Source organism: Jaculus jaculus, chromosome 10 (assembly GCF_020740685.1).
Source record: "Jaculus jaculus isolate mJacJac1 chromosome 10, mJacJac1.mat.Y.cur, whole genome shotgun sequence".
NCBI lineage: Eukaryota > Metazoa > Chordata > Mammalia > Rodentia > Dipodidae > Jaculus > Jaculus jaculus.
Window position 1 is genome coordinate 91,554,312 of NC_059111.1, and position 19,286 is coordinate 91,573,597.

General features: G+C 40.3%; 1 protein-coding gene across 1 annotated transcript in view; it reads right to left on the bottom strand.

Annotated features, from left to right (window-relative positions):
- Positions 1-19,286, bottom strand: part of Copg2 (COPI coat complex subunit gamma 2) — a 188,059-nt gene that overhangs the window by 92,198 nt on the left and 76,575 nt on the right. Inside the window, exons 10-12 of the mRNA XM_004661202.3 lie at positions 12,889-13,022; positions 11,116-11,183; positions 8,821-9,009 (exon numbers count right to left, since the gene is read on the bottom strand). Coding sequence (XP_004661259.1) covers positions 8,821-9,009; positions 11,116-11,183; positions 12,889-13,022 — 391 coding nt within the window. The remainder of the gene's footprint in view (positions 1-8,820; positions 9,010-11,115; positions 11,184-12,888; positions 13,023-19,286) is intronic.

The window sequence follows — 19,286 nt, forward strand, 5'->3', positions numbered from 1 at the left end:
TGGTAAAGGCACTTCCCTGTGAAGCCTAAGGACCCAGGCTCAATTACCCAGCACCCACATAAACCAGATGCACAAGGTGTTGCATGCATTTGGAGTTTGTTTGCAGTGGCTAGAGGCCTTGGTGACCCCTGCCCAGCCAATAAAATAAAAAGAATTGTGAAAGTTATCAGATTTTACTCTACTTGCCATCAACAAGTTCCTGTGCCACACTTCATGTGTTGGTAGAAAACAAGATTCTTAGGTCAGAGGTGAAAGACATTAGGTTGCAGCAATTTCTGAAGACAGAGTAGCTAACTGGACAAAAGCAAACAGAGCCAGGTGATACATGGATCCACAGAGGGTGACGTTACAGGGAGGAGCCCAGCTATTTATAGAAGGCAGTAAGCACGCCTACCCTCTGATCTGAAGGGAAACATTACTAGACTAGAAGCAGGCATATGCTGTTTGCTGTAGGAAGTGCACTATTTGTTTTCCTGGGCAAATAAGGAGCCTGCCATTTAGAAGAGACATTATCTCTACCTTCCAGGGCTTTGGGATGCCTTATGCTACCTTAGAGTGACAAAGGTCTCAGGTAGGAAATAAAGGGCACTTTAGGACCTAACTTAGAAGATATGCAGCAATGCAAACAGACCCACGGGGAGATGAGAGTTGTGTCCCAACAACCAGACAGTACTAACTCTATATGCTATTTTGGTGAAGAGAAAAAGAAAATGCCTACAATCTTTTAATGAAGAAATAATAGCTACACCTAATAAAGATGGCATGTGTGCACAGCAAGAAAAATCACACACTGAAATAATTTGTGGCTAGTAATGTAAAAATTCTAAATACTATATTAGTTCACAGGTTCTAACGCTACATTAAGAAAATAGCATGCCATGATGAAATGAGATCCATACAAGGAATCCAAGATGGTTCAATATCAGGAATTCACTAATAGAAGCTAAGGAAAAAAATGTGTAAGATTATATATAAAATGTCAAAATCTTTGACAAAATCCAACAGTTATTCCAAATTACAAATTCTTGAAAAATAGAAATGGCTGGATATGCACATAAAATTACATATATCGCAATCCTAATCCCAGCATATTATTTAGTAGGGAACTCCAAGAGCATTCCCATTAAGATCAAAAATAATGTGAAGCTAACATTTTGGTTTAACATTATTTGGAAGATATTAACTAATGCAATTAAATAAAACACAGGAGGAGTTCAGTGATAGAATGCCTCAAAACTCTAGGGAATCAATGATAAAACTAACCTGGTAAAATCATTCTGCAAGGCGGCAGTATGTAATACAAACAACCAATATTTGTATGTACAGGTAATTGCCAACTACAAGATACACGGATTAAAAGGGGGAGGACAAAATTGATGATGAAGGACTAAGTTCTTTTGTTCATTGTGAGAGGGTAAGTAGGGTCCATAATAACCTATTGTACACCTGGTGAAGATCCAGAAGAAAGAAGCTGGGTGTGGTGACATACACCTTTAGTCCCAGCACTTAAGAGGCTGAGGAAGAAAGAGGATCACTGAGAGTTTGGGCCTACAGAATGAGTTTCAGGTCAACCCAGGCTAGAGTGAGACCCTGCCTCGGAAAAAAAAAAAAAAAAAAAAAACAACTAGAAGAAAGAAGCTCAAAGGCTCCAGACATAAGGAAATAATAAGGAAGTAGAAATGACAGTTAATTAACCTGATTTGATGTATCTACTATACACCTGTGTTGAAATTTGAGACTATATGCACAGCTATTACATGTTAAACAAATAAGAAAATTTATCAGCGATAAAAGATACAATATTTAGGAATAACCATTTAGAAAACATTCAAAACTAATACAAAATTCTTGAAAGGCAAAAAGTATATTCCAATGAGGTAAAGTTCTCCCTTATTCTTGGTTGGAACTTCTCAACATCATAGAAATATCTGTACTCTTATTTTATATATTTAACGGGGTTCCAATAAAAAGGCCAGTGAAATATTGTACAAGGCTATGAAACTTTTTGTTTTGGTAAGAAACATAAACAGACAAACATAGCTTGAAAATACAGAGCTATGATGGGGCGCTAGCAGATATGAACACAGCCCAACAGAGCTTGTTTAAAACTGTACTGCAGTGGTGCACAGACAAACATGACATAGAGACAAACATACAGCCTGGGGTTAGATCTAAATATATATAGGATTTTATTATATGATTAAGATGGTACAGCTAATCTTTTATTTATTTTTAATTTTCTTCTAATTTCATTATTTGTGTGTGTGCACAAATATGTATGTCTACATTGTATATGAGCATGGGCATTTCTTCATCCATTTTCTTTTCAATTTTTTACAAATATTTTATTTATTTTTTTTACATGAGAAAGAGAGAATGGGCGCACCAAGGCCTCTAGCTACTGCAAATAAATACCAGATGCATGTGCTATCTTGTGCATCTGGCTTACGTGGGTACTGGGGACTCTAACCTGGTTCCTCAAGGCTTTGTAGGCAAATACCTTAGCCACTAAGCATCTCTCCAGCCCTTTTGTTTTTTCAATTTTTATTATTTGATTTGATCTTATAGTGCTAAAGATCAAATACAGGTCCTTCCACTTTTTTTCTTTAAAAACTTTTGGTTTACTTATATATGTGGGCATGCACATGCCAGAGCTTCCTGCTACTGAAAATGAATGCCAGACATTCGTGACACTATTCGGGTCTAGTTTACTTTAGGGGCTTGGGAAGTGAACCCAGGCCATGCAAGGGTCTTTAACTACTGAGTTCTATTTCTAGCCCCTTTTTCTACTCTCTTCTGAGATAGGATCTCTGTTGTTGCTGCTGCTGCTTTTGAGCTGCCAAATGCTCCTGGCTGTGCCTCCCATTACCACAGGCACACTGGGATTATAGACGCATGGATCATTTTGAACTCGGGATGGCAGGCTTGCAAAAAGTGCCTTTAACTATTGAGCATTTCTGTAGCTCCAAAGAAACTTTCAAAGCAAAAAAAAATCTTCATTACTTGCACAAGATTGGGCTCATCAACATTTTGTCACGGGTGACCAAGGAGGGGGAAAGATGGTGCACGTGTGGAAGTCAGAAGACAGCTTTCAGGTTCACTCTCCTGATACAAGTCTGAAACACTTCCTTCTACATAGTTCACAGCTGTTTGCCAGGCTAGCCAGTCCACGAGCTCCTGGAAATGCTTGTCTCTGCTCCCAGCTCTCTGTCGGTCCAGTGGGTCTACAGAAGTACGGCAACACAGCTTCTGCCTTTCATGTGGGGTCTGGAGATCCAAATTCAGAATAAAGCGCTACGGCACCTCCCCAGCTCTTTTTAACCAGTGTGAGGAGGGGGGGCACTTGGACAGTTCTAGGAAACCATAAAATCTGATCTGGGGAGCTGGACAGATGACTTAAGTGGTTAAGACACTTGCCTGAAAAGCCTAGAGACCTTTGTTCAATTCCCCAGTCCCCACATAAGCCTGATGCACAAGGTGGCACATGCATCTGGAGTTCGTTTGCAGTGACAAGAGGCTCTGGCACACTATTCTCTCTCTCTGTTTTCATCTCTCTTTAATAAATACATAAATAAATAAAAATATTTTTAAAATCTGATCTGGGTAGTCCCTGCATTCCACATAACTGACCAGCAAGGCAAGATGTGCCCACTGGTGCAACTATGGCATGACTGTTACAGGGGTTACCAACTGCTCTTTGAATTTGAGACCAAGTTCATGGAAAGGAATTCATGCCTGGTATTGAAAACTGAGTCAAAAGCCTGTGGCTAGGGAGTTCATAGGCCCTAGGAAGGAAGCTGCTACTCTTGTTGGGCTAAATGGATATGTTGCACCCACTAAGTTTCCCTCTAAATATGTTTATGCCCATAGATTAGTGCTGCTCTCAGCTTTGGTCAGAGCTGCCTTTTTTTTTGTAGTTGGCAATAACTACTGCCAAGACTCAAAGCTCATCAAAGTGCTGAAAATAAGTGACCAGTGAGTGCTGAGTGCTAAATAAGACATCAATAGCACCCCCTCCAAGGCTCAAAGTGAAGTGACCCACACTTAGAAAGACAAAAACCACATGCTCTCTCTGTGGGAGTCTTAGCTTGTGTGTGTGTGTGTGTGTGTGTATGTGTGTGTGTGTCTGGGGAGGCAGATCAAACCTATGGAGGTAGAATGGCAACCAAAGCAAGTGTATGGGCTACAGGTCACGGAGGAGCTGAAGCTGAGCTGGAAACCTCCTCCTTGATTACTAGCTGCTAGAATGCTGGAGAGGGCTATGCAGCATGCAGCCTTTTGGACTCTGCAAGCCTTACAGCTGGCCAGCCAGGCCAAATGTGCCACCTGGTACAATAATGGCATGTCTGTCATGGGGGAAACCAAGTGCTCTTTGCACTAGAGTCCAAAACTTCATGAGAGGAAATACATGCCTGGTACTAAAAAATCAGTCAAAAGCCTATAGTGAGGTTCATAAGCCCTAGGAGAATGTAAGAGCCAAAGGAAGGAGAGGGTTGCTTACAACGCTGTCTTACAGACACAAAATGTCCTTGATATTCATGATTTCACAGCACCTGGTACTACCTACACAAGATCATCATAATAGGAGAGAGAAAATTATGATATCAAAACAGAAACGAGTTGGAAAGAAAGGAATCAGTGGAGGGCAGATTTAGAAGGGGGATAATGGGAGCGGTGGGAGGGAATCCTCATGGTTTACTATCTGAACTTACAGAAGTTTTCAATAAAACATTTAAGAAAACCAAGTATAAAAAGATGAGCTGGAAGAGGGCAAGGAAAGGACAAAAGGACACATGTAACGTGTAAACATAAGAGGTGAAGGGACTGGAGGAGGACAGGGGAACTGCAAGGGAAAAGGGACTGGAGCACAGAAGGAGAGATAAGAATCAACTAGAACAAGGTTTTTTTTTTTTTTTAATTTATTTGACAGAGAAAGGGGGGGGGGAGAGAATGGGTGTATTAGGGCTTCTACCAACTCCAAACGAACTCCAGACATGTGTGCCCCTTTGTGCACCTGGCTAACGTAGGTACTGGGGAATTGACCTGGGGCCTTCGGCTTTGCAGGCAAACACCTTAACCACTAAGCCATCCCTCCAGCCCTTCAAGTTGTTTTTGAAAATGCCACAATGAATGATACCTAACTCTGTATGTTAACTAAAAAACAAAATAATAAAAAAATGGGACTTGTATATGCATTTATGTTGGGAGCATTTAGGAGTAAAACTGACACACAGGACAGATTGTCAGTTTTAGTACATACTGTCAATTTTCCCAAAATGTCTATACTTGTGGTGGTTTGAATTAGATGTCCCCATAAATTCCTTTACATGCTGGCCTCTAGCTGGTGGCAAATTGGGAGATGAAGCCTTGCTGGAGGTGGTGTGCTATTAAGGGCAGGCTGTGGGACATTTTAGCCCAGTTTCCCCCTCGCCAGAGCTCAGCTCACTCTCTTACTGGTGTTTTTCATCTGCTATGGCAGAGGTGACGTCCAGTCTCTGCTCATGCTTCCCCTGTCACCGTGCAGCTTCCTCTCAAGACTGTAAGCCAACATAAAACTTTTCCTCCCTTCAGCTGCTTTGGAGTAGGGGTTTTGTCCCACCAACATGACGGTAACTACACTTGTATTTCCACTAAAAGTTTTGGTTTTCCTCATCAACATTTGTTATTTTCTGTCATTTTTATTTTAATCTTTCTGGTAACTACATTACAGAATTGGTTGTATTTCTTTGATGATTACAAATTTTACATATACACAGGGTCATTTACATATTCTTTAGAATACAGTCTATTTAAGACTTTTGAATTTGTGTGTGGGAGTGGGTGTGTGTATCTGCCTGCCTGTGGTGGGCAGGTGTGTACGCATGTTCATATGCACATGGATATGTGTGTGTGCAGGTCAGAGGTCAACACTGGGTGCTTTCCTCAATTACTATCCACTTCTTAAAAAAAAACAACACATGATGCATGCTTTAAAAATATTATTTATTACTTGTTTATTTACAAGCAGAGAGAAAGAGAGACAGACAGAATGGGTACACCAGGGTCTCTTGCCATTGTTGCAGACAGGTTGGTAGAAATCATCCAACCAAGAGCAGCTTGTGGGAGACAGAGGTTTATTTTAGCTTACAGGCTTGAGGGAGAAGCTCCATGATGGTCGGGAAAATGATGACACGAGCAGAGGGTGGACATCACCCCTTGGCCAACATAGGGTGGACAATAGTAACAGGAAAAGGTACCAAACACTGGCATGGGAAACTTGGCTATAACACCCATAAGCCCTCCCCCAATACTACACTGCTTCCTGGAGGTGTTAGTTCCCAAATCCACCAGCTGGGAACCTAGCGTTCAGAATGCCTAAGTTTATGGGGGACTCCTGAATCAAACCACCACAAAGGTGCACGCCACTTTGTGTATCTGGCTTTACGTGGGTATAAGGGGAATCAAACCTAAGCCAACGGGCTTTGTAAGCAAGTGCTTTAACCACTGAGCCATCCCACCAGCCCTTTACCTTATATTCTGAGGAAGAGTCTCTCAATGTATTGGAGCTCACTGACTGGGCTATACCAGGTAGGTAACACACCTTACGGATCCCTGTCTCTGCCTCCCCAGTGCTGCTGGGGGTACAGGCGTGCACCCTCATGCCTGCAAATTTACATGAGCACAGTGAGCACTTTACTTACTAAGTTATCTCCCAGCCTCTGGACTTCTTGTTGGTTTTCCTTTCCTTTTTGATTTGTGAGAGTTTTTCTTTCTTTCTTTTTTTTGGGGGGGGAGGGTTGAGGTAGGGTCTCACGCTAGCCTAGGCTGACCTGGAATTCACTGTGTAGTCTCAGGATGATCCTCCTACCTCTGCCTCCTGAGTGCTGGAATTAAAGGTGTGCACCACCACGCCCGGCTGTGCCTTCTTTTTAATGTATATGCATGTATACACACATAAAATTCCAAGGTCAGAAGATGGATTATTGTGTTCTAAATGTTCTGTTTTGTACATTCAGATCTGAAATCCATCTGAACTCATCTCTGTCCATGGTGTTAGTTATGGGATTTGTTTTTTTTCCCAATGGGAATATCAATTTTGATGCTCTAATAATATTTTTAACTTATTTTGCACAATCAGTATCTGAAGTAAAACATTTCAGAAAAGGTAGACAACTGAAAACAACCAAGTAAAAAAGTGAGTCAAATTTTAAACAGATCTTCTATTAAAAAAAGGATATAAACACTAAAATGTTAGATGGCAAATAAAGAAATGAATAACCTTAAGTATGTCAGCCATCTTTCAATGGTGTCTTTTCCTTAACTGACAAAAGAACAATAAAAATAGTAGTCATTCTTATTAATCTAAGAGAAATGATTTGTGGTGGTTTGAATCAGATATTCCCATAAACTTGTGTGCTCTGAATGTTTGGTCCCTATCTGGTAGCAATTTGGGAGGTGGAGCCTTGCTGGAGGAGAAGTGCTCCTGCAGGTGCGCTCTAGGGCGTTATTCCCAGCTCCCCATTGCCAGAGCTCTGTTCACTCCCTTGCTGCTGTTGTCCACCTGCTGTGGCAGAGGTGATGTCCAGTCTCTGACAATGCCCTGCCATCACGAACCTTCCCCATGAGACTCTATTTCCCTATCAGCTACTTTTGGTCAGGTGCTTTATCCCAGCAGCAAAAGAAGCTGCTTTTACTAAAAAGCACTGAGTTCTCACTTGGCCCCATAAAGTAACTAAAAACAAGATAAAGCCTGACATCTCTGCCTTAATTTTGTACTTAGCTTACTTAATTTGGATAGTCTCCTGCTTAATTTGTACATTGGCCTGTTAAACAACCAAAAAATGCTTTCTAGGGCTAGAGAGATGGCTCAGCACTTAAGGCACTTCCTGCAAAGCTTAATGACCCTGGTTGAATTCCTCAGTGCCCACATAAAGCCAGATGTACAATGTGGTGCATATGTCTGGCTGAGACCCTGATACACTAACATTAATTTAACTTGTCACCAACAAAAATGTAAAAAAGGAAAATAACTGCAAAATAAAGAATTTAGAATAGCCAAACATGGTGGTATACATCTTTAATCCCAATACTTGGGAGGCTGAGGTAGGAGGATCTCTCTGAGTTTGAGGCCAGCCTGAGACTACATACTGAATTCCAGGTCACAGTGAAACTACAGCAAGAACTTACCTCAAAATAAATAAATAAGTAACAACAAAAAGAATTCAGAATAAAATACATGGCTCAGAGTTCAATAAAAGTTAGACAAGAAATAGCCATATCTATGAAAGAAAAATTTGATAGACTTCATAAAATTTAAAAACATATTTCTCAAATGATACTGTTAAGAAAAGAAATAAGGGGACTACAAACATGGCTTAGTGCATAAAGCATTTGCCCTGCAAGCATGAGCACCTGAGTTTGGAATCCCAGCACCCACATAAAAAAAGCCAGACTCTGTGGAATGTGTTTATAACCCCAGTCACACGTGTGTGTGAAAAGGGAGGCAGAGACAAGAGAATCTGGCACGGCTCAGGGTCCAGCTAGCCTGGAGAGAACAGCAATGCTCACAGCAAGACCCTGGCCCAAAGGAGGTGGAAGGGGAGGGCATGCATGTGTGAGCACGCACATTCACCTACACACACACACACACACACACACACACACATATGAAAGACACACACGTGCACGTGTGTGTGTGTGTATATATATGTACATATATATTATATATAATATATATATAATATATATGTAAAATATATATGTGTACATATATATATATATATGAATGAAAGAAAAACACAGGCAATCCAGAGACTAGAAAAAACATGTTTACCCTCTTACCTTGAACTCGTCTGAAATTTCAGACACAAAAGAAGATATCTGCTTCATGAGTCTGTCCACGCTGCTCTCACTTCCTGTTTTGAGCAGTGTGGTAATGGCCAAGGTAGCAATGCTTCTGTTTGAGTCTGTGATCAAGTTTTCTAAGTCCAGGTTACAGGCAGTAACAGCAGAGGGGTGCTTCATTGCCACCTTGTTGAAGGGTTAAAAAAAAAAGCACATTGCTATAGATAAAGGCCAGAACTTAAACTTTAATTAAGCTAAGTAGCAATCTGAAAAGGACAGTATTGTTTAAAAGTAATTGTTTTAGGCCAGGTGTGGAAATGTAAACCTGTAATTCCAGCATTGGGAGTTACATGCAGGAGGATCAGGAGTTCAAGGTCATCCTTGGTTATACAGCAAATCCCAGGCCAGCCTGGGCTACATGAAGCACTGTCAAAACCTACCTCTCCTCAAAAAGTAATTGTTTGTTGTGGTAGTTTGAATGGATGGGCTCCAATATATTCAGGGTTTTTAAATTTTTTAATTTTATTTATTTATTTGAGAGCAAGAGAGAGAGAGACAGAAAGAGGCGCACCAGGGCCTCCAGCCACTGCAAATAAACTCCAGACATGTGCGCCCTCTTGTGCATCTGGCTAATGTGGGTCCTGGGCAATAGAGCCTTGAGCCAGGGTCCTTAGGCTTCACAGGCAAGTGCTTAACTGCTAAGCCATCTCTATTCAGGATTTTATTATAGTTTGAAATTTAGATCTGCAACCACCTGGCTGGAGGGAGTGTCACTGTGTGCGGACCCTAGGGTCCGGCCCTAAGGTGTGGGACTGATTTGGAATTTCAATCTAAAGATATACAAAGTGCCTGAGCTTTGCCTGGAGTTCTTAAGTGTGCTTGCTTATGGTGCTGGTGTGGCTTTTTCTCTCTCTACTGGACCCGTGGCCAACTTCTTCTGCCATTATGGAACTTCCCCTGGATCTATAAGCTTCAAATAAATCCCTTCTTCCTTCTATAAACTGTCGGATCTAAAAGTTCATCCCAGCAATGTGTGGCTGTGTGCTACAGTTGTTTAGATTTTTTTCTTATAGGTACATGTTATACAAACAGCATATTTCTAACTCCCCTGTATTCCTCCCTCTCTTTTCTCAACCTTCCACTCTTCCCATTAGTCTTCTTTGCTCCCATAGACAATTTCACTTCTAATTTACACTACATATCCACACAAAATAATTGCTTTTAATAAAAAAGTTAATTAATTAGGCTGGGCATGGTGGTGCATACCTTTAATCCCAGCACTCAGGAGGCAGAGGTAGGAGGATCACTGTGAGTTTGAGGCCAGCCTAAGATTACATAGGAAATTACAGCTCAGCCTGGGCTATAGTGAGACCCTACCAGGAAAAACCTCCATCAATTAAACGGGTGGGTGCCAGTAGTGTAACATAGTATTTTTCTTTGTTTGGCTCTTACAACCTTTTTAAACAACATTGCTCTTTATTATAGGTGTGCTCTATTTCCTTACAGTACATGTGCCCATGAATGTCTACTTTATCAAATGTTAGGGTCTTTGGGAACAGGGTTGCTGACGGTCACTAAAGTATGTCTGGTCTGCTACTTCCTTTTGTTTGTCTTGCTGTCTCTCTGCCTGTTTCACATTGGCACTGAGCTCTTCCCTGAGCCATAATTCTCAAATGAGAACCTACTCTGCAGATAATTATCACTAAAACTCATTAAACTACAAGTATGATCCAAAGTAAGGAAAAACTAAGTCTTCATATATCCTACTTTATAAAGATAGTTTTATGAAGAAATAGTAGTGGGTTTTAATGGAGTTTGTAAATAAGAGATAGCATCACACATATTACAACCTTCCTAAAACTCAGAAATAAATGAATTCTAAGACATATCTGGCTCCAAGACTATAGATGAGGAGTATCTTCTGTTCAACATCTGTATTGTCAAATATGACAGTAACTAACCACTAGTGGCTATAGTCATAGGTAGAATTATTAGAGGCATTGAGAAATTAATTCCTTACTTAATTTAAATAGCCACTTGTGGAGAATGGCTACCATACCACCTTCCAGTGTAGCTCTCGAACATAAGCTATTGAGAAGTCAAAAATGAGTTATAATATTCCACTGAATAATAGCAAAAATGGCCATAGCCAAGGCCACAGATCCAAGTGAGGTGTCATAGAAGTGAAGCCCATAAATTATACATATTAACCATAAAAAGAAAGCCAAATGCAACATATTTCATGTTCCTGAATCAAACATGCCATGCCATAGTTAGCCAAGTGACACTTACCTTGTTCAAAGTCCTCACAGCTGCATATCTCAAGGCTGGCTTTAGAGAGCTACAAAAAAGTTGAAGAACTGAAAAAAAAAAAAAAAATAAACCTACTGTAATTATTTTTCCTATTATCATATACTATATAGCTGAAAATATAATAAATAATGAAACACATCCATTACATGCTTAAGGAAACCAGGTCACTGCATCAGAATTCAATGTGGAAAATATATCATCAAAGATAGAGAAAGGGCTGGAGAGATGGCTTAGCAGTTAAGGTGTTTGCCTGCAAAGCCAAAGAATCGATTCCCCAGGTCCCCATATAAGCCAGATGAACAAGGTAGCACATGCATCTGGAGTTCATTTGCAGCAGCTATAGGCCCTGGTACACCCATTCTTTATAGCCATCATATGTTTCTCTGTCTCTTTCAAATAAATAAAATACAAAAAAAAATTAAAAATACACAAAGTTGCCAGGTATACTGATGCATGTCTTCAATCCCAGCACTTGGGAGGCAGAGGTAGGAGGATAGCCATGAGTTTGGGGCCACCCTGAGACTACATAATGAACTCTAGGTCATCCTGGGCTAGAGGGAGACCCTACCTCAAAGAAAAAAAGAAAGAAGAATGAATGAGTGAAAGATAGACAGAAAAGTGGACAGGAAGAAAGAAGGGGCTAGGGAGATGGCTCAGTGGTTAAAGTTGCTAGATACAAATCCTGCTGGCCCAGGTTCAATTCCCCAGTACCCATGGAAGCCAGATGAACAAGGTGGTACATGTCTAGAGTTCATGGGCAGTAGCAAAAGGCCCTGGCATCATGCCTATATGTGGTTTCTCTTTGTCACTCTCTAACAAATTAATTTTTTTTTGTATTTTATTTTATTTTTTTAATTTTTATTAGCATTTTCCATGATTATAAAAAAAAACCCATGTTAATCCCCCCCACTTTCTCCTTTGAAATTTCATTCTCCATCATATTACTTCCCCACAAATTAATTTTTAAAAATAGAAAAAAGTACTTTTTGTTCCAATATAAAAACTTTAATAGGGCTGGAGAGATTGCTTAGTGGTTAAGGCACTTGCCTAAAAGCCAAAGTACCAAGGTTTGACTCCCCAGGAGCTATGTAAGCTAGATGTACAAGGGAGCGCATGCACCTGGAGTTTGTTTGTAGTGGATAAAGGCTCTGGTGTGCCCATTCTCTATTTGCCTCTCTCTCTCTCTTTCTCTCATAAATAAATAAATAAACAAAAAACTTTACAGCTGGGAATGGTGGCATACACCTTTAATCCCAGCACTCAGGAGGCAGAGGTAGGAGGATCACCATTAGTTCGAGGCCACCCTGAGACTATATAGTGAATTCCAGGTCAGCCTGGGCTAAAGTGAGACCCTACCTTGAAACACTAAAATAAAATAAATAAATAAATAAATAAACAATAAAATTAAGACAACAGGTTTGCTTTTATTTTCTAAGTATTAGTATACTAATTAATATATGAATTTAAATAACATAAATTTGAATAATAAAAGCAGGATTTCTAAACTTTATAAAACCTGAAGTTATTAAAGTTATTTATCTTGCAAGTAATTTTTTTTTCTAGTTTTAAGTGAGGAAATAAAACTTCCAGCACGAAGAACAACTCAAATTATCCACATATAAGCTATCAGAATGCAAGGCAGTAACTATAGAGCTAAGGTTTACAAAACCCTTCTTCATGTCTACTTTACACGTTCAGTGAAGCTAACAAGTTGAGCACATGAACAAAGGGCAGCCGTCACATGCAGCTCACCGGAGACGGCAGGGGCCAGCTCTCGTGCAGTGCAGTGAGGAAGATGGATGATGGCAGAAGCAGCTTCATAAATAACCATTTCATGTTTATTTCGCAAGCAGCTCTCAATGAAATCAAAGAGTGGACTTTCATGGCTGTAAATAAATAGGCACAGACCAGTGTTTATTTAGCAAGTAGTAGGGCAATAAGCAAAATAGCTAAAAGCAAGGCTCAACTTGTGAACACTGATAAAAGCCTGTTGAAATCTCCAAAAAACAATGTCAAAACCAATTTTTCCCAGAAACTTAATCAGACTTCTAACAGTCCTAGAAGCGTTAATGCAAGAAAAACACCTGGATTTTGGAAAGAATGATGAGTTACTCAGTGTCTTAGCTTTTCCCACTCACAATTTCCATCCTGTCTTCTCTTATCCATTGTAGTACTGGAAACCAGCAGCCTCATAACCACTGAACTTTTGCATACAATCAGCCCAGCAGAATAGATTTATCATTAGGAAATTACGTCATATACAACATATACCATATAAAAGTTGAAAACTATCTAATCATGCTTTCAACAAAATTATGAGATATACAAGGAAACAGTAATTATATTTCCCTAAATACAGGGGGAACAGTTCAGAAATTGTCCGTTAAAGAAGCCAAGAGATTGGATTTACTAGACAAAAACTAATAAAACATGCTAAAAAAAAAAAAAAAAAAACCCTAAAGGAAACTGTTGCAGCCAGGTTCGCACTGCTGGCAGAAATCACCCAACTAAGAGAAGCTTGTGGACAAAACGGTTTATATTGGCTTACAGATTGTAGGGGAAGCTCTATGATGGTGGGGAAAATGATGGCATGAGCAGAGGGTGGACATCACCCCCTGGCCAACATAAGGTGGACAAGAGCAACAGAAGAGTGTGCAAAATACTGCCAAGGGGACCCTGGATGTAACACCCATAAGTCTGCCCCCAGTACTTTGCCCCCAGGAGGCATTTATTCCCAAATCTCCATCAGCTGGTAACCTAGCATTCAGAATACCTAAGTTTATGGAGGATACCTGAATCAAACCACCACATTCCACCTGTGGCTTCCATACACTGATAACCATCCATGATATAAAATATAATACATTCATCCAACTTTAAAAGTCCACATAGTTTTTTACCAATCCTAATGATGTTCAAACATCCCCATAGTCCACAATATTTTAACTGAGCCTTAATACCAAAAAATCAGCCCCCCCTCCCAAAAAAAATAATGGCACAGAATAAACATTCACACTGCAAAAGATGGCACTGGGCATATCAAAGAAATATTTAACCAATACAAAATTTAAAACAACTAGGGCAAACATCAAACTGTGGCTCCAAGCCCAACAACTACAGTCAGTGACAAATCTCCAAGTCTGATAATTCTAACCAGCAGCAAGTCTCTGGAGTTCCAATTCTGCCCCTCCAGCTAGGCTATTCACAGTCCTGGAAAACTTCATCTGGGGCGGGCAGCTCTCCTTAGCATCCATTGCAAACCACAGTGCATCCTCACAGCTCCATCAGGTCTCCATGCAGGCATCCAGCAAACCTGCTTTACACTGCCCATGGCTGTCTCCAAAACACAAGACTGTTCTGCAAATTCAGTGACCCTCTCTCTCCTGCATTTCTTTCTTTCGTCTTCTTCTTCTTCTTTTTTATTTATTTTTTTTTTTTTTGGTGTTTTGAGGTAGGGTCTCGCTCTAGCCCAGGCTGACCTGGAATTTACTAGGTAGTCTCAGGGTGACCTCAAACTCACAGGATCCTCCCACCTCTGCCTCCCGAGTGCTGGCATTAAAGTTGTGCAACACAACGCCCGGCTTTTCTTTCCTGCATTTCTTATACCACATAGTACCAGGTAGGGTACCCATTTGTTAATCCAGGAGGGTGGGAATAAAGCAGACTTTAAAGAACAGGACACTCCTTGAGCATTCAGGCCCTTTTAAATGAGTCTAGTCTTCCTGTGGACCCCCAATGCAGGTCAGCTGGCCCAATTGCAAAGGTTGTAAACTTTCATATAACTGCAGATGAACAGGCAGAAGTTTTAGCCCTAAGATTTCACTTCTGTGTCATATCCCTCTGCTCACACCAGTCCATTTTTATACAATGCAACCCTGTACAACTTCTCAGGACATGGCCATAACAGCAAGCCTCTCATACAAACTGCTTGTAGTCCAGTCCAGGCAAAGCTCTTCCTCACCCTCACAAGCCAAACCTCATAGTACATACTGCTTACTGCATTCAGGTTTTTCAACTCTGACTAGAATATTCCATCAAGCTGTACTTACAGCACTGTAAGGTGTCTCTTGGGCCAAAGTTTCAAATCCTTCCACATTCCTCTTGAAAATCAGCTCCAAAAGGCCAAAACCACACAGGTGTCTAGCAGCAATGCCACTCTCAGTACCAACTTTACTGTTGCAGTCAGGTCGACACTGTTGGCAGAAATCACCCAACCAAGAGCAGCTTATGGGAAAAAGGTTTACTTTGGCTTATAGATTCTAGGGGAAGCTCCATGATGGCAGGGGAAAATGATGGCATGAGCAAAGGGTGGGCCTCACCCCTGGCCAACATAAAGTGGACAACGGCAACAGGAGAGTGTGCCAAACACTGGCTCTAATAACCATAAGCCTGCCCCCAACAATACACTGCCTCCAGGAGCTGTTAATTCCCAAATCTCCATCAGCTGGGAACCTAGCATTCAGAACACCTAAGTTTATGGGGGACACCTGAATCAAATCACCACAGAAACCACATCTGAAGAATTAAAGGGAATTATAACAATGATGTCCCACTGGAGAAATACTGCCAGTAAAGAACTGTTATAACTGATTTATAAAATAACAAAAGAATCCAAATAAGAATTAGAGATTTAAAAACTACAATGACTGTAATGAAAAAATTAACCAGAAGGCTCAACAGCAAGTTTACAATGACAGATCAAAGAATTAGCTAAGTGAAATAAATCAGCTGAGAGAAATTTGAAAAGAAGCCAAGGAAAATAATCAGAGATTTGAAGACTTATATATATAATACGAACAAGGATATCATCTCTATATAATAGGAATCCTAGCAGAGAGACAAAAGGGGGAAGAGTATTTGAAGAAACAGTGACTGAAAACCTCTCAAAGCTGACCAAAACTATTAACACATATGCCCAAGAGACTCAACAAAACCTCAACTCAAACAAGATAAATACAGAGAAGACACAACACTGTCAAAGTGTTAAATATATACAGCAGCATGGTTAAAATAACTTGTCACACTGTACAAGAAAAAAACAATACAGTAATACAATTAATGGCTGACTTCTCACTTGAGACAATGGAAGACAGAGGGAGTAAATTGCTACATTCACAATGCTAAATAAAATGATATAAATTCTGTATTTAGCAAAACTATTATCCAATTCTCCAAACATGAAGACTAATAACAAACACATTCCCAGATAGGGAAAGAATAAATTCAATGTGGACAGACTTGCTATATAAAAGCTACTGAATGAAGAACACTGTAAAAACTTGACTCCAGAGAACAACAAGAATGAATTGGGGATGAAGATCTCTAGAAATGACAAAATGTGAGTTTATTTTAAATGCTCTGCAGATATCTTTCTCTCATCTAGTTTCTTAACTACTTTAAGGGGAAAATTATAACACTTATAAGGGCAATAATTATAATAGTGTTACTGGATTCATAGCACAAACAATAATTATAACACTATTGGTGGACTTATGACATAAACAACAATAATACCAACCAAGAGGGAAAAGTAAATGGAACTATATAGGAACAGAGATTCAGTACTTTACTAAGATTAAATTAGTAATTTGGAATAAAGTGTGGTATATTAAAATAAATATTATAATCCCTTCATCAACAACTAAAACTGAAAGTTAAAATACTGCCAGATAAATTAAGAGGAGGCGCTAAGAATATTTAGCAGACACAAAAGAAAGCAATCAAAGAGGATGACAGGAACAAGAGCAAATCCAAGAGACTTAAACAAATAGTAAAATGGCAAGACTAAATATAACATCAATAATTATATTAAATGTATATAGTGTAAACACTCCAACAAAACCATACCAATTGACAATTTTATAAAACCAAGACCCAAGTGTTGTAAGAGATACACTTTAGATTCAAAGTCATAAGTAAGATCTAAGAAAAAAAGGTTAAACAAAGACTATGTCATGTAGACAGTAGTCATATTAGGAGTGACTACAATAATGATACAAAATAGAATTTAATACAAAAACATTATGACAGAGATATTTCACAAAGAAAAAGAGGTAAGCATTTCAAAAGGGTGCAACAGTTACAAAGATATACACATAACAGTACATCAAAATACATATCCGTAAAAGTCAGAACAGAGGCTAGAAGAACACATCATTTAAAAATAATAGCTGGAAGCCGGGCGTGGTGGCGCACGCCTTTAATCCCAGCACTCGGGAGGCAGAGGTAGGAGGATTGCTATGAGTTCAAGGCCACCCTGAGACTCCATAGTGAATTCCAGGTCAGCCTGGGCTACAGTGAGACCCTACCTCGAAAAACCAAAAAAAAAAAAAAAAAAAAAATAATAATAATAATAATAGCTGGGGGCTGGGGAGATAGCTCTGCAGATAAAGCACTTGATCCACATGCCTGAGTACCCAAGTTGGGTGCCAGACCTCACACAAAAAAGAAATCAGCCACAGTGGGCTTCCACAATATCAGCATGCTGATGGTGAGATGGGGGAGGGAGACAGATTGCTGGGAAGCTCACAGTGGGTGTAATAAGCCAAGAGCAGCAGCAGCAGCAAGGTGAGACCAGAGAGCACCCTGCCTCCATCAGGGTAGGAGGAAGAGCTGACCTCTACTTCTACACTTGTAACATGGGGTGTGTGCTATGACACACTTGTGCCCACTTCTACCCTTGTGCCACGGGGTGTGTGCCACGATACGCTTGTGCCCACTTCTACCCTTGTGCCACGGGGTGTGTGCCACGACACCCTTGTGCCCACTTCTACCCTTGTGCCACGGGGTGTGTGCCACGACACCCTTGTGCCCACTTCTACCCTTGTGCCATGGGGTGTGTGCCACGACACGCTTGTTTCCACTTCTACCCTTGTGCCACGGGGTGTGTGCCACGACACCCTTGTGCCCAGTTCTACCCTTGTGCCATGGGGTGTGTGCCACGACACCCTTGTGCCCACTTCTACACTTGTACCACAGGGTGTGTGCCATGACACGCTTGTGCCCACTTCTACAACTGTGCCATGGGGTGTGTGCCATGACACCCTTGTGCCCACTTCTACACTTGTACCACAGTGTGTGCCATGACATGCTTGTGCCCACTTCTACCCTTGTGCCACGGGGTGTGTGCCATGACACGCTTGTGCCCACTTCTACACTTGTACCACAGGGTGTGTGCCATGACATGCTTGTGCCCTTCTACCCTTGTGCCATGGGGTATGTGTCATGACATGCTTGTGCCCACTTCTACACTTGTGCCATGGGGTGTGTGCCATGACACACTTGTGCCCACATGCAAAAGGAGAGTTGGGATTACCTATAACCATATGATAATTGATAGAACAAGTACATAATACCATCAAGGATATAGAAAACCTGAAAATCACAATCAATTCACTCAACCTAAATGATTATACCAAACACTCAGCCCAATGACTTACTATAAAACACATTCCTTCTCATGTACACATGGACCATTTCCAAGAGTAGATATCAGTGTATAAAACAAGTCTTAAAAGCATAGAAATCATGTTCTAAAACCATATATGAATTACAACACAAATAAACCACACAAATTCAGAAAACTTCAAATATGGAAATGCCTCCTATGCTCATGAATAGGCAGAATAAATATCGTTAAAGTATCCCTATTACCAAAAGTGATCAGCATATTGCAACACAATCCACATCAAAATCCAATGGTATTACTCACAGGGGAAGAAAAAAAAAATACTGAAATCCATATGGAGCACTAAAGAAAGCCAAAGCAATCCCGAGGGCAGGGCATGTTGGAAATACTATATTATGCAATTTCAAATTATACAGCAGAACCACAGTAAACAAAAACAGCACCGTAACAGCACAAAAACACAGACCGAGAGAACAGAGTAGAGGGCCCAATAATAAAACCAAGAGTCTACCTACATCTGATTCTTGACAAAGGTGCCAAAAGCATCCGTAGGAGTAAAGACAATCCCACTATCAAATGGTATTAGGAAAAGTACCTCTAAACAATGTACATGAGATAAATTTTATAATTTTTTTTGAGGGACTAAGTAAAGAACATTGTTTCTCTAGCTGTGCTCTTCCCTTTCAAAACAAATTATCATGGTTCATGCCTTGGAAAAAAGAAAAAAAAGGTTATTTAAAAG